Below are 20155 nucleotides of genomic sequence, written 5' to 3'. Positions count from 1 at the left end.
AATGTCCTCGCCTGCTCAGGATGCCCACAAGCGAACGCTCCCTCCTCCCTTGCTCTGGCCCCAACACATGTGTCCTCTTCACCTCTGTCAATACCCACTGGGTCCCGCCATTTACCGGGCCCCACGCCAGGTGGCCTGGGGTCCGCAGGGCAGCTCGGCCCTGCTTTAGGGGCCTTCAGTAAGGACAAGGTCAACCGTAAGCAATCTCAGTGCCACCACTTGCCCAGTCATCCAAACGAGGTGTCCGTGCACCACCGGAGCACCCTCTGCTGCGTCCCCGCCCGGGTCCGGGCCGGAGTCCGGTGTCTGCTCCAGCTCCGCGGGGGCGGAGATGGAGGACCCCGCGGGCCGAGATGGAGGACCCCGCGGGCCGAGATGGAGGACCCCGCGGGCCGAGATGGAGGACCCCGCGGGCCGAGATGGAGGACCCCGCGGGCCGAGATGGAGGACCCCGCGGGCCGGGGGCGGGGCTCCGGGGGGGCGGGGCCGGGGCGGGCCCTGAGCCCTGGGCTCGGGATTGGGCCGCGCGGCCGGAAGGGGGCGGTGTCCTAGCCCGGAAAGGACCCGACTTCCTGGAGGCGGCAAATCCGGAGGCTCCGCGGCCGCCTTCATGCTGCCCGCGGGCTGCTCGCGCCGGTGAGACCCGCGCGCTGGGAGGGAGCGGGGCGGGAGGGGGCGCGGCGCGCGGCCGGCCGGGGTGCTGAGCCTACGGTGCGCCCCTCCCAGGCTGGTGGCCGAGCTGCGGGATGCCCTGGACGCCTGCGCCGAGCGGCAGCGGCAGCTGGAGCGGAGCCTGCGCGTCTCCCGCCGGCTGCTGCGGACCTGGTACGCGGACCCCGAGACCACCCGGTCAGAGCCGGTCAGAGCCCCCGGGCGGGGAGGCCGGGCCCAGCGTCCACCTGCTTGTTGCCAGCTGTGGTCCCCTTTGCCTGTAGGTTGGGGGGCTGCCGCGAGGCCAGGCGGCTCCTTGGGGTCGGTCGGGTCTGGGCCCTGCTTCTTGGCCGTGCCGCCACTGTACTGGTCTTGACAGGGAACCGGCCGAAACGCGGGCTGCGGAGCCAACCCCAGAGCCAGAAATTGATGAAGAGGCCGCGCCTCCAGGTAAACTCGCACCGCCCGCCTTTCCTTGGTGCTGCCCCTGCTCTGTTTTCTGGCAAGCCTGGTGAGTGACCACTGCAAGGGTTCCCGGCTTTTGCAGCAGGCACGCCCAGCCCTCAAGACCTCAGGGAGCTGGAGCTTCTGACCCAGGCACTGGAGAAGGCTGTACGGGTGAGAAAAGGCGTCTCTAAGGCTGGAGAAAGACACGGGGTCCTTAGCCTGAAGTCCGCGGCCACTTCTCGTACCGCCACAGCCTCTGCCCCACCCCGGGCCTCAGGCCAGGCCGGCCATCGAGCCTCAGAGACAAAACCACCCAGGGGCGTCCACCAGACCACAGTGCCTGCCAGGGGCCTCCCTGAGCGCAGGCTTCCATCCGTGGGGGATCGCACCCATATGGGCAGAGGAGCCTCAACCAGCAAGCCCAGACCAGGCCTCAGGGACCAACAGATAGCCCCATCGGCTGCTCCTCGGGCCCCAGAAGCTTTCACACTGAAGGAGAAGGGGTAGGTTGCCCAAACCCTTCCCGGAGGAACTGCTGCGTGTACCTGCGCAGACCCTGGCCAGCAGCAGGAATCTGGGATGGGGGGGGCGGTGACAGGGCAGGGTATTGAGCTGGATGTGGACCAGGGGAGCCCCTAGGGTGCCATCCCATGGGATCCATGCCCCGAAACTTGCAGAATGGACCATTGCTGGAGCCTGTCCCCTTCTCCCTGGCTGTCCAGTGCCCTGTCCTCTTACCCACCCGTTCCACCCAGCCCCAGGGCTCCACATGGGCTGTGGAGGGCCTGGGCTCTGCTCCCGGTGTCCTCTCCTCTCCACCGGGGCAGAGCTGGACTGTGCTGGCTCCCACAACCAATCTGGAAGCCCTGTTGCTTGTTGGGGGTGGGGGGAGCCCCCCGAGTGAGGCAACTCTGAGCGCTGGCTTCCCTGGCAGGAGCCTGCTGAAGCTACCCATGGCCTACAGGAAAGCGGCTTCCCAGAACTCCCGGTAAGGCTGAGCCTCAGCTGGGTGCAGGTGGAGGGGAGGCCAGGGAGGCCCAGGCGTCCCCCCAGCCCAGGGCCACATCGGGAAGACGTTTCCGGCAGGCCACTCTGCTTTGTTGGCTGGGCGGGGACACTTCCCATGTTAAGAGAGTCTGCCTGGCTAGGACTTAGACTCAGTGGGCTTTGGGGTTGGGAGACTTTGCGTCCCCAGCGGTCTTTTCTGTGGAGGGGGGTGTGATAGAGATAAGAGAAAGGTGCGATAAGGCTTCAACAAGACGGGGCCTTGCACGTGCTCGCAGTGTCTGCTCCAGAGCCCGCGCCCAGAGTTCTTTACCGTGGTCCCAGATAGTCCCAGTTTCCAGGGGAGTTGCCAGCTTCTCCCTTCTCCTCCCTTGAGTTCTTAGTACTTCCCAGAGTGTGTCGGCTCTGTCCCCCTCTCACGGACAGCGTCCTCTCCATCCCAAAGCCTGGGGAGGCCCCTCCTGTCATTCGGCAGAGCCAAACACCCCTCATGGGGCCCCTGCCCTGGCCTTTCCCTGCCTCCTGAGGCCCAGCTAGATGGACGAACGGTGCCTCTGTGCGTTCCAGCCTGTGGGCCCAGCTCAGCTCTCCCCAGACCAGTGACTCCACGGACGCTGCTTCCATGGCCAAAACCCAGTTCCTCCAGAAAATGAAGACGACTGTATTCTTTCTGGGCTTGTGGGACCCCAGGGTGGGGGCTGCGGGTGGTTCCGGGTGAGCTTAAAGAGGAACTCCAGCAAGGGCTAGAGCCGTTCTGGGGTCCTGTCCTTGGCGGGAAGGGGGAGGACCTGGCTGCAGAGGAGATTCCCTGACCCACGTCCAGTCGGGCTGGCCCGGCTCTGGGCTCGCTGCTGCAGAGGTGGAGGCGGAGGTGGGGCTCCTGCGGAAGGCCTGCTCGCTGATGAGACAGCGAATGGAGGAAGTGCTCTCCGCAGGTGAGAGGGCCCTGCCGTGTGTGCTTCAGGGCCGGGAGGGCTTCGGGACTGGTGTGGACCCGGCCTGCCCTCCCTGATTTTTGCGTAGACCCTGCCGACCGGATGCAGGAGTACCACTCCCTGCTTACCCTGGAGGGGCTGCAGGCCATCGCGGAGCAGCGTCTCCGCAGAGTGCAGGAGCTGCGTGCAGGTGCGACCCGCCACCCCCTCCCCTCGTGCTAAGGTCTGGTCAGTGGTCAAGGGCCTCTGGGCAAAGATGGGGTCACCTCACCGCCTTGACCCGCAGGACCAGGCGGCACTGCACCCCCACCCCGCTGCCTCTCCCGACGCAGCCGCGTGGCTGTAAATGGTCTGCGCGTTTATCTAGTTCCCGGGAAGATGTCGTGTGAGAGTCACAGGCTTACAGTCAGGTGACTTGCCTGGTGGTGCGAGAGATGGTTGTTGCTGGACGGTCGCGCTCCAGCCAGGGCAGCGGGAGGCTTCGCACCCCCTTAAAGGCAAGTGGGAAGGAGGTCCCTGGCTGCCCCCCCCCAACATGAGGCCACATCCCCCTGTCCTCACAGCTGTGGCGGGACAACAGCTGGGGCCGTGGCCTGAGGGGAGATGCTGCAGAGCCTCAGTGCCCTGTGAGGGGAGAACAGACCCTACCTGGAGCCCCCAGCTTCTTGTCTACTCCAGCCCTGAGGAGCTGCAGAGTCTGGCGGTCCTTGGGCTGCGGGTGGCCATGCTGGAGCAGCAGATTCACCTGCAGAAGGTACTTCGGGGGGGGGGGGGGACAGGTGACTGGGTGCCAGGGGAGCGGGGGCGGGGGGCATTTTGGGCCCAGCCAGAAGATGGAGCCTCTGGGCTGTGCACGGGCCTCGGGCCAGAGCTCTGGGATGAAGAAGGGGCTGGCACATGGTGCCCGAAGCCCTCCCTGGAATTGCCCCACTGTGGGGGCCTTCTGTAAGCCCGCCACTGGTCCCCCCCTGAGATCGTGGCCGTGTGTTACTCCCCAAGGTCCTGATGGCTGACCTCCTCCCGCTGGTGGGCGCGCGGGAGCCGCCGGGGCCGCCCTGGCTGGCGCTTTGCCGAGCCGTGCATAGCCTGCTCTGTGAGGGAGGGGAGCGCTTCCTCACCGTCCTTCGAGATGAACCTGCCGACTGAGCCCTTCCTGTGGCCAGCCGTCCCCCCGACCCCGCCGCTTCCCAGACCGCTGGACCCTGCCAGGAGGGTGAGGTTGCTCTGACCCACGCGACTGGGAGAGCGCCCCCTATTAGGTCAAGGGGGATTGAGAGGACTTTCGATGTGGTGGCCTGGGGGACTCAGAGATGGCTCTACCCACCTGGGAAAGCAGGGTCCCCTTCGGGGGGCGGGGAGGGGACAGCCCCCGGCTCCTACCGAGCAGCCCGGGGCCCCGAAGCTAGCGGTCAGGCCTCTGCTTGGCGTAGCCTTTAGCAGGCTCGGAGACCAGAGGCCTGTCGGGCTTTTTTCTTAGCTAGCTCTGTTCTTTCCTGCTTTCACACTTATCAGCCGCTTGTATGAAATTAAAACTCCTTTAGAAAGGATCTAGATTTAAGGCGGGACTTGGTGTGTTTTTTTTCTTTGTGTTTTTGCTTACCACAAACATACGGAGCGTATTTATTGAGAACACGTGTAGGCCTCCGTGCTGAAGGGAGGGGGCAGGAGGACACTGAAGGTGAGCAGCACCGGGGACTCCCCTCCAGCATCGGCCCGAGCACACCTGAAGCCCCTTCCCCCCCTTGCCTAGACTGGGCTCACTAAAAGACGCCAACGCCACCGGCCCAACTCAGCAGGCTCTCTTGGCCGCAGTGGTCCTTCTAGCACCCGTGCTCACCACTTCCTCCCGGGCTGTTGCTGTGGCCAGCGTGGGCCCCCCTCACTGACTGCACTGTCCCTCCTCCGAGGCTCCTGCCTCTCCCGCTGAAGGAAGGCCAGAAAACGCGGAGCTCAAGGTCATGGTCTCTGGGTTTATACCAGTCATAGGTTTGGGTTTCCACTTTGACTTGATTTCTGCTGGGGGGCCTTCAGCAAGATTCTTAAGGGGACTGAGCCTCAGTTCCCAGTGTCATGCTGGGGGTAGTTGTCAGAGAGGTTCTCAAAGAGACGTGACCACCTGTGGGCCCTGGAGCTGGATCTGGGCAACGGGAGGCTCCTCACTCCTTCCCCGTCTTGCAATGTGGGTTCCACAGCCTTTTCACTCCCGGAGCCTGCTCTGAGGACCCAGCCCTGAGGTCACGCCGTGGGGCTGAGAACACCTGCACGGTGACAGAGCCCCAGGAAGGCCTCCGCCGACACCACCTTTTAGGCTCTGGTGGGCAGGTACGGGGATGTCGGTTCCCTTTGCTTAGGAACCCTGCTGCCTCCCCATCCGGGATGGCCCCTCTCTTCCTTCAGCCTCTGCCTGCCCTCTGCCTGTGCGGCCCGTCTCAGATGACCCCAGCAGGCTCCCGAGGGGCCCGCAATAGTAATGGCCCTTACCCTGTGGCTGGGGCGAGGACAAATTACACAGTGGTAGGCCCTGAGGCAGCCCGGGAGGCCATAGTGTTCTTTAAATAAGCCTTGCCTACGCACCTGAGCCAACCAAGCACAATCCTCAGAGCTGGGGCATGGGCCCTTTGTGTAGCTAGCGATGAGCAGCAGGGAATTCACACCAGCCTCTGCTCTGGGGGGATCCAGGCCCCGAGCCAGGCAGCTCCTGGAGCAGGCCAGGTCTTCTGAGCGCCAGGTGGGGTCACAGGTGTGGGAGATGAGCTGAGTGATTCTGAAGCGGTCTTGGGTTACCCCCACGGTCCCACAGGCCAGAACCTTAAATAATGGAAGCCCAGGTCTTGCGAGCTGCTGGGGACCAGATGACAGACCAAAGCAGAAAACCTAAAAACAGTCCTCATTGCACTAAAGGGCCTGTAGGGAGTGGAACAGCTCTGTCCACTGACCAGGGCAGGAACAGGGAAGGGGGAACCAAGAGGTGGGAAACCTGGGGGACAGCTACCCCCCTCCAGGCCACTCTGTTGCTACTTCCAGAGACCATGCCCAGTTGACCTGATCTTGAGGAACCTTTCATTTCCAGGGTGAATCCCACCAGCCTGCTACTGGCCAAAACCCATTTCCATAGGCAGTGGTCTCCACCATAATTATTTTAGTCCGCCAGTCCACTTGGTTTACTGGGCCTTTGCCGCGTGAGGGCAGGGATGCTGTTCACCTTGGTTCCTAGCCAGGCCCAGAAGGGCGCCCAGAGGTTGCTGTTTCCATGACCCTCCTGTCAGGACCCGTGCACCGTGTTGCCTCGTGGAGCGCTGTCCGCACCTGGGCAGGCAGGTGGCGCCCGGAGCACGAGGGAAAGGAGGGCAGAGGTCTGGGTTAGCGCCCCCTTCGACATTCGCGCCCGCCCACCCTGATTCAGCGCCAAGCCGGGAGGCGGCGGCGACCTCCTCTCCCCGGCGTCCCGGTGGCGTCACCGCATCCCGGGCCAATCCGCTCTGACGTGGCGGTCGAGGACAGGAGTGGGGGCTGCGCGGGCGCCCACACCCACCCTGAGCGCGGCCCCCCATCGGCGGCATGAGCGCGCCCGAGCCCCCGCCCGCGGCGCCTGCCGAGCCCCCCGCCCCCCCTGCGCCCCCCGAGCACCCCGGGGCCCTACGCGCGCTGCTTTTGGCCACCGGCGGCGTGGGGGGCTCCTGGCCGCGCTGCGTCCTGCCGTTCGGCGCCGTGACCCTGCTGGCCGGCGCCGCCGCCACGGCCATCACCTTCTCGCTGCGCGGACCCCACCTGGACCTGGAGCAGGGCGTGGCGCTGACCACGCTGGGCGCCGGCCTCGGGCTCCTGGCCGCCGCCTTCCTGTGCTGGCGCGTCCGGCGGCAGCGGCGGGCCGGGCGCGCGGGGCGGCGGGAGCCGGGGACGTCCTGAGCCCGCGCGCGAGCGGCCCCCCTCCCCAGCGAAGTCACCGGGAGCCGGACGCCTCCTCTCTCCGGACCTCACCCCGCCCGGGCGCGCAGAGCACAGCCAGCGGGACGCGAAAGCCCCCTCCCCAGACCATCCTTCCTAAGCCCTTAGGAGGCCGAGGGCGTGGGGGCTACGAGCCATTTCCCTCTGCTCTTCGGACTCGCCTCTCCCCACTCCTCCCAGCGTTGCTTTTCAGGTCCATCGCCACCGCGGAGAGGTGCTGCGTGGCACGGGGGCCCTGCCGGGGGAGCAAGGTGCAGGATGGCCGCGGACTCGGCGGGTCCACCCTCCTGGGGTGAAGCAGCCCGTGCTCCCCTCCCCATGCCGTCTGTCTTCCCTGCTGGGTTGGAAGCCCCTCTTGGCATAATAGACGCTCAATAAATGTTTGTGTGAAATGTGCACAAAGTGGTGGCTTGCAAAGGTCTGGAGGGAACGGTATGTCCTGGGCTGGGCCAGGAGTGTTGGGTCCATTCGCCTGACAAGGAAAGACCCCAGGCCCCTGAGACCTGGGACTGTCGGCCCCCTGGGTCCCTTTCTCCCTGGACAGGTTCTCTGCATGCCCCCAAAGCCAGCAGCTGTCACCCTGACGGGTTGGGAGTGGACCGACAAGGTGCTTGGGTGGGGGGGGAGGGTGGAGTCTCCTCTAAGGTGCCAGGAGGGACCAGGACTAGCGGAGAGGGGTGAGAGGCCCCAGAGGCTGGGGACAGGTGGCACAGTCCACAGGACTGAGTCCAGCAATGAGCCCGGACTGGGGACTGCGGAGAAGGCCCTCCCTCACTCTCATCAGGCCATCTGCCAGGGCCATCCTTAGGGGCCAGAAGAGAATGCATTCAGGGGGCCATTCTGGGGGAAGAGGCGAGGCTGCCTACAGCCTCCTCCCCAGGGAGGTGGTGGTACTACAGCCCTCTGGGCCCAGAGCTTTCTGCTTGCTAACACCGGCCAACGCTCTGAACACTCGTGTACGCAGCAGGCGGAGCCCTGGGGGGCCTCCTTCCACCCACACCAGAAACCACCAGATGTTCTGCAGACCTTAGCCCCAACTCCCGCGGAGGCTGGGCTGCAGACAAAGCTCACAAGTCTGACGCAGGGTTGGAGGGGAGGCTGCCCCCCAATTTCCTTTCTTACCCCTGCGTCTTGAACTCCAGACAGCCAGGGCCTCCCTGGAGGCTGGTCTCGGGCTCTGTGGAACCCTCGTGTTGGGCCTGGGCATCTCTCCCTGCTGCGGCCAGCTAGTCACCCCTTAGCTCCTAATGGTCCGGAAGGATCTATCGCAGCTGGTACTCTCTTGCCAAGGGCTCGCTCTCCCCAGGCTGGGTTTGAGACTGTTGATCAGAAAGACCTCGAAGAGGGTGGCTGGGAAGATGCCGTTTTTGAACTTGACTCATGCTGGAGCAGACTGGGCTCCCAGTCAGCACCCTCATTTGTCCACGGCTATCTGTTGTAAGGGGAACTTTTTTTTAATCTCGAAGTTGAGATTAGGTGCCATGGCACCTAGGGCAGAGGGGAACCACCGACCCAGCAGCCCTGCTGCTGCCAAAGGCAAAGGGAGAGAAGCCAGCAGCCCCTCTGACTGGATTCTTCCCAAGCCTCCCTTGAGCTCATCAGTCCCTGCACCGCCCACCCCTGCATTTGTGAGGGCCTGACCAGAAGGGGCTAGTCACTTCGGGTGCCCCATCACCCTATCTTCCTGGCTGCTCCGTCCTCTTCTCTTTTGGTTTCCCTTGGGAGGCTCCAGGGTCCCCCTGTCCCCACTCTCCTATACAGCAAGAAGATTCTGCTTCTCTCTACCTTCTTCTTGTAGAAGAGGCAGCTCTGCCCCCCAGATGCATCCACATGGCAACCTCCATCAGCTGCTGGGCCTGGCCTGAACTGAAACTTCAGGCCTCACCCTTTCTCCCAGGTCACACACGTTCCCGTGTTCCCTGGCCCCTCTGCACGCAGCCCATTCTTCCTGCTTGCCCCCCTCCATCAGGGGCTTACTGGTTCTGGGGAAGTGGTCTCTATCCGGAGCAGTTCTGGTCTCTCTTGACTGGGTCATTCTCGGCTATAGCTGCCCCATCCCTAGCTGGGGCCCAGACTGCCCGGCTGGCTTCCTGCCTCAGTTTCCCTACTCAAACCTGCCAGCAGGTAGTCCAGGCTCAGGGGTTCTGACATGTGACCAGGCCCTCCCCATGGGCCAAACTCCACTCCCAAACATTACAGGGGTCCTCGACTGTCGACCAAGACCCTAAAGCCCACCCGATCCAGTTAATTAGTGGGCTCCCCTGCCCCAGCTTCTGCTTCCTCCCTGCCAGCTCTAGGGGCTGGCCCCATCTCGGTGATGCAACTAGATGGAGACTCAGAGATGCTGTGGGACACGAGTTTGGCCTGATCTGGGAGGGATATGCCAATTTCATTACTTAGGCGAGCTCCAGTCAGACCGGGAGGACACATCCTTCCTGAACATAAAGCAAGAAGGACTCAAGGCTGTGGGGTCCCTCCCTGGCTGTATCCAATACCTTTGCAGATCGTCAATCCCCCCCTCCAGCCCCACCACCAAAGGCTCAGCAGTTGAGTAACAGTCGGATGAAAAAACTAAATCTCAGGTTAAGGAGCCTGAACCACAGAGCCAGAAATTGGAGCAGCTTGGTTTCAAAATCAGACCTGGTCCCAATTGTGGGTTTTTTTCTACTGGAGCCAACCACTGCTTGGGGACATCCCATAACCACCAGCCCTGCTTGGCTGCTACAGCCCTGAGTGTTCCCTGTGGAGACCCAAGGGAGCGTCAGGGCACCAGCCTTCAGATGGAGGGCCCAGCCTGCCAGATGGGCCTGAGGGAGGAGGCGGCCAGACCCCCGCCCAGCACGTGGCACAGCCCCAGGAGCAGTCAGAGCCTGGATGCAGGCCGGGGACCCTGCTGGGTGGTCCCCCACGGGCTGCGTGGCTGAGCCGCCCCCTCCAGACCCCTCCCGCCGGCGCATTCCTGGCTCCCCGGCCCCTCCCCCGGTTCCCGGGCCTCCCAGCCCCCTCCCCCGCTGGCCCCGCCAGTGTCTGAATCTGCTTCTGATTCCGGCTCTGCCGACGAGGCCCCCTCCCCTCCCCTCCCTCCTTCCCCGGCCCGAGCGGCCCCGCCCCCGGCTGGGCCCAGGCTTGCGCCTACTGCGCCCCCCACCCCCTCCTGGCACAGCTTGCCCGCCCTCGCTACAACCGGGAGGAGGCGGCGGCCCGGGCGCCCCAGGCCCCGCCCGCCCTCGGCCCTTCCCGGGAGGCCGGGAGACCTGCTCGACCCGGCCCTCGGTGGGTGAGTGCAGCGGCGGGCGACGGGTGGGGCCTCCGCGGGCGGAGGCGCCGGGAGCTGGGGCGACTCCTGTCAACGCTCCAGGCCCAGCGGGAGGACGCGCCAGCATCCCCGCTGTTGCGCCTGGCTCCGGGCGTGCCCGCGGCTGCTCCCACCTCTTGGCCCCGGCTGGGGCCGCCCGGGATTGCGCGGCATTGCGGGCCAGCGGGCAGAGCCTCGGATCCGGGCTCTTTCCCCCCGAGGGCAGCGGCGTGGGGCCCGGCGGGCTGGCTGATTCACCGCGGCTCTGGCCATGCCCGGCTGGCCCTGGGGGCTGCTGCTGACCGCGGGCACGCTTTCCACCGCGCTGAGCCTGGGGCCGCCAGCGCCCACCGACCCCTGCCATGACGACGGGGGCGCGCCCCGCGGCTGCGTGCCGGGCCTGGTGAACGCCGCCTTGGGGCGCGAGGTTCTGGCGTCCAGCACGTGCGGGCGGCCGGCCACGCGGGCCTGTGATGCCTCCGACCCGAGGCGGGCACACCCTGCCACCCTCCTGACCTCGGCGGGGAGCACCACAAGCCCCGTGTGCTGGCGTTCGGATTCACTCACGCAGGTGCCCCACAATGTGACTCTCACAGTGCCCCTGGGCAAGGCTTTCGAGCTGGTGTTCGTGAGCTTGCGCTTCTGCTCTGCGCCCCCGACCTCGGTGGCCCTGCTCAAGTCACAGGACCATGGCCGCAGCTGGGCCCCACTGGGCTTCTTCTCCTCCCACTGTGGCCTGGACTACGGCCGCCTACCTGCCTCTGCGGACGGCCCACCTGGCCCAGGGCCTGAAGCTCTGTGCTTCCCTGAGCCCCAGGTCCAGCCTGATGGCGGTGGCCTTCTGGCTTTCAGCGTGCAGGACGGAAGCCCACCAGGCCTGGATCTGGACAGCAGCCCAGTTCTCCAAGACTGGGTGACTGCCACAGACATTCAAATAGTGCTCACAAGGCCTGCTGTGCTGGGGGACGCCAGGGACTCCGTGGCCATAGTCCCTTACTCGTACTCAGCTACTGAGCTCCAGGTGGGCGGGCGCTGCAAGTGCAATGGGCATGCCTCAAGGTGCCTGCTGGACACCCAGGGCCACCTGATCTGCAACTGCCAGCATGGCACCGAGGGCCCGGACTGCGGCCGCTGCAAGCCCTTCTACTGCGACAGGCCATGGCAGCGGGCCACGGCCCGGGAAGCCCACGCCTGCCTTGGTGAGGCCTTGGAGGGTGGCCTGGGGATCCTGGACCAGGCCAGCCTGCCCCTGACCCATTCCTTCCTGCAGCTTGCTCCTGCAACGGCCATGCCCGCCGCTGCCGCTTCAACATGGAGCTGTACCGACTGTCGGGCCGTCGCAGCGGCGGCGTCTGTCTCAACTGCCGGCACAATACCGCAGGCCGTCACTGCCACTACTGCCGGGAGGGCTTCTACCGCGACCCTGGGCGTGCCCTGAGTGACCGCCGCGCTTGCAGGGGTGAGCCTGCCGCCAGCTACCTGCACATCTTCACCTTCTCGTTTCCCGCATCCCCACATGGGCTTCTAACCATCCTGTCTCTGTCCTCAGCATGTGACTGTCACCCTGTTGGTGCCGCTGGCAAAACCTGCAACCAGACCACGGGCCAGTGTCCCTGCAAGGATGGCGTCACTGGCCTCACCTGTAATCGCTGCGCCCCTGGCTTCCAGCAGAGCCGCTCTCCAGTGGCCCCCTGTGTTAGTGAGTGACCTTGCCCTCCTTTGGCCGCCTCAGCCGAGGCCACCCACGCCAGCTCCCTGCTGGTACCGGCTTGTCCCCTGAGCCCTCCCCGCACCTGGTCCCCCTTCAATGCAGGCCATTCTTCCATCCTGTTCGCAGAGACTCCTGTCCCTGGACCCACTGAGGAGAGCAGCCCCGTGGAGCCCCAGGGTGAGTGGACCCAGAGCAGGGTCCCAAATTGGCATGAGCCTGGGGGAAGGCTATGGGTTCAAGGAGGGGAGGAGGAAAGGGTGGGGCAGGGAGGTGGGGATTCTGTGCCAGCCTCCACACCCCCTCCAGACTGCGACTTGCACTGCAAACCAGCCCGGGGCAGTTACCGCATCAGCTTGAAGAAGTTCTGCAGGAAGGACTATGGTAGGCTCCTGCCCTCACTCTCTCGCCCCGCTCTTTTCCCTCCCTGGGCCTCCCACTGTCGCTGCCCCCGCCCTGTCAGCTCCCGGTGGCCTCTCGATGCCCACCCCCACCCCAGCGCTGAGTGCCCCCCACCCCGTTTGGTCCCTTTCGTGCCCCCCTCCCCACACCGTTGGCTCGCCGGGCTCCTCCGCACGGCCCGCCCCCTCATGGCTCCGCCCCACTTGACCCCGCCCCCTCTCGCCCTCCCCGCAGCGGTGCAGGTGGCGGTGGGCGCGCGCGGCGAGGCGCGCGGCTCGTGGACGCGCTTCCCGGTGGCCGTGCTTGCAGTGTTCCGGAGCGGCGAGGAGCGCGCGAGGCGGGGGAGCAGCGCGCTGTGGGTGCCCGCGCGGGACGCGGCCTGCGGCTGCCCGCGCCTCCTGCCGGGGCGCCGCTACCTGCTGCTTGGCGGCGGGCCAGGGACCGCGGTCGGGGGCCGAGGGCCCGGGCTCAGCGCCACCCGCGGGAGCCTCGTGCTGCCCTGGCGCGATGCGTGGACGCGGCGCCTGCGGAGGCTGCAGCGGCGTGAGCGGCGGGGTCGCTGCGGGACAGCCTGAGCCCGAAGCGCGGGCGGGGCGCTGCCTCCATCGAGGCGCACGTTCATCCAGCGCATCCGCCCGCAGAGGAGTCTTTGCTGGCGTCGCGCGCGTCGCCGTCTAGGCCCTCCCCCGACCGTGCCCAGCGACTCCCTCGATGCCACGCGCCCATGCCTGCGAGGGCTGTGACGGACGCGGCGACACCCCGCCCCGACAGAGAGGGATGTGATGGCCCCAGAGAGCTGCTTCGAGGCTCCCTTGGGCAGCTGCCATCCCGTCGTCGCAGTATCTTCCCCTCCAAGGGACACTGCGATCGTCCCAGAAGGCTGGGAGTCCCCTGGGGGGCCGAACGACACTTCGAGGCTCTGCGGACACCCTGAGGGCCGCTGAGACTCCCCCACCCGCGATGCAGTGACCCCTCAGAGCGCATTCTCAGCTTTCTAAAAGGCACCGTGACCCTCTCCCAACAGATACGAACCCCCTTGTGATGCCAGGACCCACCTAAGGTCTGAAAACTCCCCAAGGGCTGCGGGGGCTTCAACCCTCACGGACTCTGATCTCCACAGACCGTGGACCCCCGTGGGGCTCGGGGGCACTGGCTCCCCCGCCCCCTGCCGGGACCCGCAGAGGGCGCTGTGACTCCTCCCCCAGCGAGGACGACCGCCTCCGGTCCCCGTCTGCCCGCCTGCCACCTCCGCCTGCCCTGCCTCTGCTCTTGGGCGTCCGGGTCCCTGTCCCCGCTGCGTCTCTGCCTGTGATCCGCCCCTTTCTTGGCCTGCTGTGTCCCTGTCCTGTCTCCGTCCGGCTGTCTCTCTCGGCCTCGGCCTCAGGGCTCCCCAGGTCAGGTCCCGCCCGTAGGACCCCCTGAGCAGCCTCTCCGCCTGCTCGGGACCGGACGACGTGTCCACGCAGACGAGCGTTCCCCGGCCTACGCGTGACCCGGCGGGCGGCGACTCTGGCTGCCCTCTCGGCTCCGGACGCCCCCAGCCTTGCCTTTGGCGGGACCCCGCATCCCCCGCCCACTCGGCTTGCGCCCCTCAACGCAGGGACCCGAATCAGGCCAACGCCGGCTCCAGCGGTCCGGCGGCAGGGCGCCAGCGCGCATGCCCAGAGCCCGCCGCGGCCGAGACCCGCGGGCGCCCGGGGTGGGCAGCCGGCGGCGCGTGCTCGGCGGGGGCGGGGCCGCGTGCGCGCGTGCGCAGAAGGGCCCGCGCTCAGTCGCTCGGCCAGCTGAGGAGAAGCGGCGCGGCGCGGCGGGCGGAGGTGGGTGCCCGGTCGGCTCGGCGGGCGGGGGGCGTGACGGCCCGGCGCGGGGCCGGGTCGCCGGCTGTCACCGCGGCGGGGGCGTGCTGAGGGAGGGGACGTGGGGCAGGGCTGCGGGGCCTCCGTCCGAGGCGGGGCGCTGGCGCCGGCCGTGGCGCGGGTAGGGGTCCGGACCCCGTGCCCCGTGCGCCCGGGGCCCGCGGCCGCCCGCCTGGCCCTGCCCGCCCTCCCCGGGCTGGGCCCCGCGGACCGAGCGCCGGGCGCGAGGGGCCCATCTCAGCCCGGCCCGTCGCCCACCGCGGGGGCCGGGCCTACGCCCCCCCTTCCCCCCACCAGCCGGGGTCGTGGTCGGCCCAGGGCGAAGCGCCGGCAAGAGCTGTTCCTGTGTCACTCTTCTCGGGGCACTTTCCGGTTCTGCGGGGTAGGAAATCCTCCCTGGACTCGAAATTGCAACAGATTGTCTGATAACGTTCTGCCCTTGAAGACCTGCAGCTGCTCTCTTCTGGGCCCTGTGCTTGCCCCAGGATGACCCGCCCGCCGGCCCGCCGCCCAGGTACCTGTCTGCCCAGCCCCGGAGCCCCTGGCCTGGCTGCTGTGCCAGGCGGCAGCCGTCCTCCAGGCCTTGCCGGCGGGAGGGAGCGTTTCCGTGGGGCCCCTGGCGCTGGGCTTTCTGGGCCTTGAGCAGGCACAGCCGGAGGCCGGGCATAGGCTGGCCCGGTCCGGGTTTCTTTGGGCAGGGGTGCTGGTGGCCTGGCTACAGGTTTTCACTGACGACCGCACTCCATACGGGGACAGCCGCTGTGGGGTTCCTGGAGTGCCACTGGCTGGGCTGACATTAAAGGCCAGAGTTGTCGAAGAGCCACCTGGGCTACGGGGAGGCACCGGTGGTCGGTTGAGATAGCAGTGTGCGCGGGAGCCGCAGGCCTGGTGGCCAGTGGCCCTGTGGCCGTGGCGCTGATGCTGGCGTTCTGGTGTTTGCCCGTTTTCTTATCCCTAGTCAGGAGTCTGTCTGCCTTTCTGGGGTCAGCGGGGCACCCGAACGAAGCTGGTTTTCATGATTTCCATGTATATTTGCTCCGGTGTCAGAGGGCGAATTACAAAAAACAAAAAACAGCCCCTCTGCCCCCCCAAAACCCCATTATTCCACAGATGTAGCTGTTTCCTCCACTTGAGGATGAGGACTCGCACCAGACCCCTGTAACTGTTTGCTTAATTGTCTTGGGGCCAAGCATGCGGGCCCTGTTCACTAGAAGGGGTACAGGCGTTGAGAAGCAAACCCAAGGAAGGAGAGTTCAGGAAATCTCACGAAGGTTTTGCACTCAGCCCTACCGGGGGCGCGGCCCTCACGCACTTCTTTTGCTCTGAAGGTTGGTCCCCGACTAATCTTCGCAGGCCTCAGATTAAGTCTTTACGTGAAGCGCTTATCGGGTGCAGGTGGTCTGTGTAGAAGCTTGGCTGTCCCTGTGAACAGGCTGAGAGCCACGTCACGTTCATCTTTGCTCCCCTATGATTGTCTGGCATGGAGCAGGCAGGCAGGTGTCTCTGAACAGCTGTTGAAATGAACCAAGGTCCTAAAGCTAGTGCAGTAATTCCCGTCTGGGTTAAGGGTGACCTTCGGGGAACGTAGACGTCACCTGGACAGGCTTCTCATAACAGTAATAAAATTCACCCCCGAGTCTGCGGGTTCACCTGCAAGTGGGCCCCAGCGCACCTGCCAGGACCGTCCAGCAGGCCAAGTGACCTTGGGTACACCGTGTTGCTCCTAATTCCAGGTGTGGTCTGAGCCAACCTCAGAAGACATATTTAAGTGTTTGCTTCTAGATGGTTTCTGGTTTGAAGTACATAAGAACAACAAAGCAGGTTATAAAAAAGCACTTAACATTTACCCTGTTCAATGTTTTACCCGTTGAAGCATACCTTTCCTGTTATGACAACTCTGTCCGTGGAAGAAAGAAGCCCTTTTCAACTCAAAGCCGCAGTTTCGGCGGCTGTTGCAAGTGTCACTTTCCAAATGGAGATAATATCAAAGGGGGGGGGAACAACCACCTCAGGCATTTTATTAAAAATCCACTTGAATTCTTTATTCGGTGCTTTTCATTATGCTTTTAACGCAAACGTATCGAGATCCTACTGTCCTTGGCACAACGAGGCCCCATGCGGGAGACCGTGCGCCGGAGCTGGCCGCACGGGGAGGAGGGGGCCACTGTGCGGGGGTTGGGGGAGCAGCAGCCTCTGGCTGTGCAGTGGGGAGAGAGCAGTAGCCTCTGGCTGCCCTTCGGTAGGGATTCCTAGGAAGGACTTGAGCTAAATTTTCACAAAAGAATAGATGTGGCGAGGCCGTGTGAGGGAAAGACTTCTGGGCAAAGGGACCATGCGTGTGTGGGGAGAAAGGCCTGACCGTCTCACACCCTGTAGTTGAAGGGGCCTCCGGAGACTCGGGAGGTCGGGGAAAGTGAGGCTGGTGGCCGATTGGGAAAGAGGGTGTGAGTTCCAGGTTCAGGTTTGAACTTTACCCTAAGAGCGGTGGGAAGCAAGCCCCCAAGGGGTCTCCGGTTTGTGAGTGGCTGACGCGATCGTCGTCTCCGTGGGGGACCGGGCAGCGGTAGCCGTGTTGGATGGTGAAGGCCTGCACTGAGTCGGAAGCCGTTAAGGGGCCACAGAAGCCTCCCTAGTCAGATGTAGGCCCAGAGCAGAGGAAGGGTGCCGGGGCACAGAAAGGAGAGAGGGACCGTGGGACAGGTAGCTGCAGGGAGGGGAAGGGCCAGGGAGAAGGGAGGCGTAAGGAACATTCCAAGAGTGGGTGACAGCAGTTGGCAGCCCTGTGCCACACACACAGGGTGCTGGAAGGAAGCTGGTTTGCGGGAGGGTGACGACTTCCGGTGTGGAGATGCTGAGCTGCAGGTCAGTAAGGCTTCCCGGTGGGGGGTGCTGTACATTAGTCTAGAGCCAGGGAGAGTGCCCTGGGCTCGGGGGCGCTCACGGGACTCCTTCCAGTGGTGCTGAAGCCGCAGGGACTGGGGTGGGCCTCCCCAGGGCTGTGTATGGAGCAAGCAAGAGAGACCTGGAGGGATCTGAAGTTTTATGTCCGTGGGGGAAGAGGGTGGGCGAGGTCGTGGAAGTCTGACTCATAAGCCCTTGCCTTGGGGCCTGGGGGCAGGATCGTGGGGTTCTTCTTTGTCACAGGGCCCCAGTTAGTTGGTTAGAGTGAACAGCGAAATGTAAGATCCTCAAGGTGCAAAATCAGATGATTGATGCCAGGGGCCTTCCTGTCTCATGGCTTCGTGTGCCTTTTGGGAAACCCGGATTGTCACTGATCTCAAAGGATCCCGTTTCCCTCTAGACCACAGGTTGGTCCCCTCAGAGCATTCTTAGTTAGATCTCTGAAAAAGTGTTTCTCACACCCGGAGACTGACTCAGAGTTACGGAATTCTCGAGGCCCCCTTGCTGTACCTCTGGGACCCCAGCTTCTGTGTGGTACACCGGCATTAGCAGCAAGCAGGACTTGGGAAAGACTCTCGATGCTCTCTCGAGCAAGTGTGTGGTGCCCCTTCCGTCTTCTTCCCACACCCGGGGGCTGAGGGGAAGAGGGTGGGGAAAGGCCCATGTTGCAAAAGGAGCCTCTCTCTGCCCTCAGGTGGCACAGGGCCCCACAGGGCTGGTCTGGCCTTCGGATAAGTGCACAGTGGGCTGTTAGAAGTTATCTTTGTCTCTGAAGGAACATGCTCCTCACTTAGGGCACCCGAGACAAGATCTCATTCTGTCCCATGGCGGTTATGTCCCCCCAGCTGGCTGTGGGACCTTATCAGTCTCCCCTGGGTGTTGCACCAGGACCTGCTGAGGGGTCACATGGCAGCGGTCATGGTTTCTCCCTCCAGCCTACCTTGCTGCTCGCCCTTTTTACAGGTGACTGAGAACATACTAGGCACGGCCTGGCCTGTTTCCCATAATCTGAAACTGTGTCTGCCCAATGGTTACACAATTTTAACTGGGTACCACACACAGTGAGGGGTGTTGCTTACTGACGGGCGATTCTGCTACCAATAAAAGCCTTACTGTGTAGTATTTTAAATGTAGGTTTTACCTGTTCCCACTGAACGCTTCCCTCCCCATTCTGTCCCTTCAGCATTTCCTTGTATCATTTTGCAACGATCTCTCTTCAGGAATTCCTTGTCCAGCAAGGATCATTCTAGTCTTTAAATCTTGGTAAAGCTGCCGGACTTAGAAAGACCCAAGTGTATGCATTAATTTCTCCTGCCTCAGACAGCCTTCTCTGCCCTTTGGGGCTGTCCCTCCCCACAGCCCAGTGCATGCCAGGCCTTGGTCTCAGGTCCTTTGGCTTCTGGGATCCCGTGCGGCTGGACTGTAGGACGTTTAGTCATCTGCGCTGTGGATGGTGGTCAGTGGCCTGTCCTCTTAAAGACTGTAGGGCTCACTGCCCTCAGTGTCTGTGCCCCCTGATACTCTGTCCTGGGCCCAGGCTGTCACTTCTTCCTGGGCCAGGGCCTCCTTGTCCCTCAGGACCCAGCTGAGGCACCCGACACCCTGTGCTTTCCTCTCTGTGCACCTGCGCCTGGGTTGGCGTGGTCCGTCCCTCCGTGTCCCCATGGGCAGCGGCTCATGGAGCGCTTGCGTCTTTGTATCCAGCACTGGGTACCAGGTGCCCAGGAAGTGTTTTGAATGCCTGTTAAAATGATTATGACTGCAAGACTCCCTCTCGCCCCAGCTTTGTTGTTAGGTCTCAAAATGCTTGCTCAGAACCTGCTCTATGCCCAGCCTCCTGAGGCACACCTGTGACAGGCACCTTGCCTGGAATTCAAACTGGTTGGAATTCTGATGCTGCCGACCGATGGGGAGTTTTCTTCTCCTGCTTCTCACTCTGTGTAGCTGGCTGATGTTTTCCGTGCCCTGGGGGCGTTTGCTCACACCTGCTCTTGGGAAGACCCTGTTTTGCTGGGAAGATCCAGATCCTGCATTAGCAGAACCCCATTCCAACCTGCGCTCCTGCCTGTGGGCAGACCAGGCTAGGCCAGGCTGGGGCAAAGGTGTTTGACACAACAGAGGGCCATAGGGGACTCCTGGGAGTGGCTAACAGGGACCTGTTCCAGGTCCTGTGCCCTCGGCTCAGGTGTCATTGGTAAGACCTGCATTTGAACTTCTGCCTGGAGACAGGCTGACGGGCCAGCCAGCTGTGCTGTGATTAATGCCTCGTTAATGGTTACACCCCTTGTCCCTGGCACGCGCCCTCCATCGTGTGCCACCAGCGAAGGCCACTATCCAGCTTCCCAGAACTGGCTGCCTGGTAGTCACTGTGGAGTTGCCAGGTGCCATGACTGTTTGGAAAACCCGTGGGTCCTGCTTCAGGGCCGAGGCAGCGCACAGCCTGCGTTCCCGCTGTGTGCAGACACCTGCTGGTCTGCGTATAGGTCACGTGCATAGCATAGGTTGGCAAACGCTCCCGTTGTTACTATTTAGAATTAGATTTTCCTCTTGGGCTAAAGTGGTTTGGGATTTTTCTGCGTCTCCATGTTGCTGTCTCTAGGTTCCTCCTTCCCGGCTACACCAGCTGTGGCAGGAGGTCCCTGGGCTCAAAAATCATCATGGAGAGGAAGAGCTGGACCCCAAGCCCATCCGCACCCCAGCGTGCCCACAGTTAAAGCCGTTTTTGCCCAAGGAGGGATCACATGCAGCGAGGGCGCCCTCAGCCCTGCCCAGGAGGCCAGGAAAGGCTGGTGAGGGAGGTTGGTGTCTCCTGCCTTGCTGACACCTCCACAGGGGTTGTCCGGTGCCCACACGCCAGGGCCAGGTCCTGAAGGGAGGGCGGGGCCAGGGAAGGGTTTCCGGTGCAGCCCAGAGCTGCGTGGGTTGTATGGAGTGTCCGGTGGTAGGCGTCACTCAAGAAAGCAGTGGGAGGTATAGGACCTGAGTTCACAAGAGGATCTTAGGCTGAGCA

At 64.0% G+C, this 20155-nt stretch overlaps 2 protein-coding genes across 2 annotated transcripts; both read left to right on the top strand.

The window, feature by feature from the left end:
* Nucleotides 1–562: 562 nt before the first annotated feature.
* TEDC2 (tubulin epsilon and delta complex 2) lies at nucleotides 563–4595 on the top strand. Its single transcript, XM_045992512.1, has 10 exons — nucleotides 563–636; nucleotides 727–825; nucleotides 1031–1101; nucleotides 1199–1601; nucleotides 2033–2086; nucleotides 2671–2764; nucleotides 2927–3038; nucleotides 3127–3228; nucleotides 3602–3792; nucleotides 4038–4595. The coding sequence occupies exons 1-10, from the start codon at nucleotides 611–613 to the stop codon at nucleotides 4182–4184; spliced, it is 1299 nt and encodes a 432-aa protein (XP_045848468.1). The 5' UTR covers nucleotides 563–610; the 3' UTR covers nucleotides 4185–4595.
* A 5954-nt stretch (nucleotides 4596–10549) lies between these two features.
* Nucleotides 10550–12996, top strand: NTN3 (netrin 3). The gene is made up of 6 exons (XM_045993567.1): nucleotides 10550–11477; nucleotides 11549–11737; nucleotides 11828–11977; nucleotides 12116–12166; nucleotides 12296–12370; nucleotides 12623–12996. The coding sequence occupies exons 1-6, from the start codon at nucleotides 10550–10552 to the stop codon at nucleotides 12961–12963; spliced, it is 1734 nt and encodes a 577-aa protein (XP_045849523.1). The 3' UTR covers nucleotides 12964–12996.
* Nucleotides 12997–20155: the final 7159 nt, after the last annotated feature.

This window comes from Meles meles, chromosome 21, assembly GCF_922984935.1.
Source record: "Meles meles chromosome 21, mMelMel3.1 paternal haplotype, whole genome shotgun sequence".
Taxonomy (NCBI): Eukaryota; Metazoa; Chordata; class Mammalia; order Carnivora; family Mustelidae; genus Meles; species Meles meles.
This window is presented reverse-complemented; position numbering and strand designations above follow the sequence as displayed.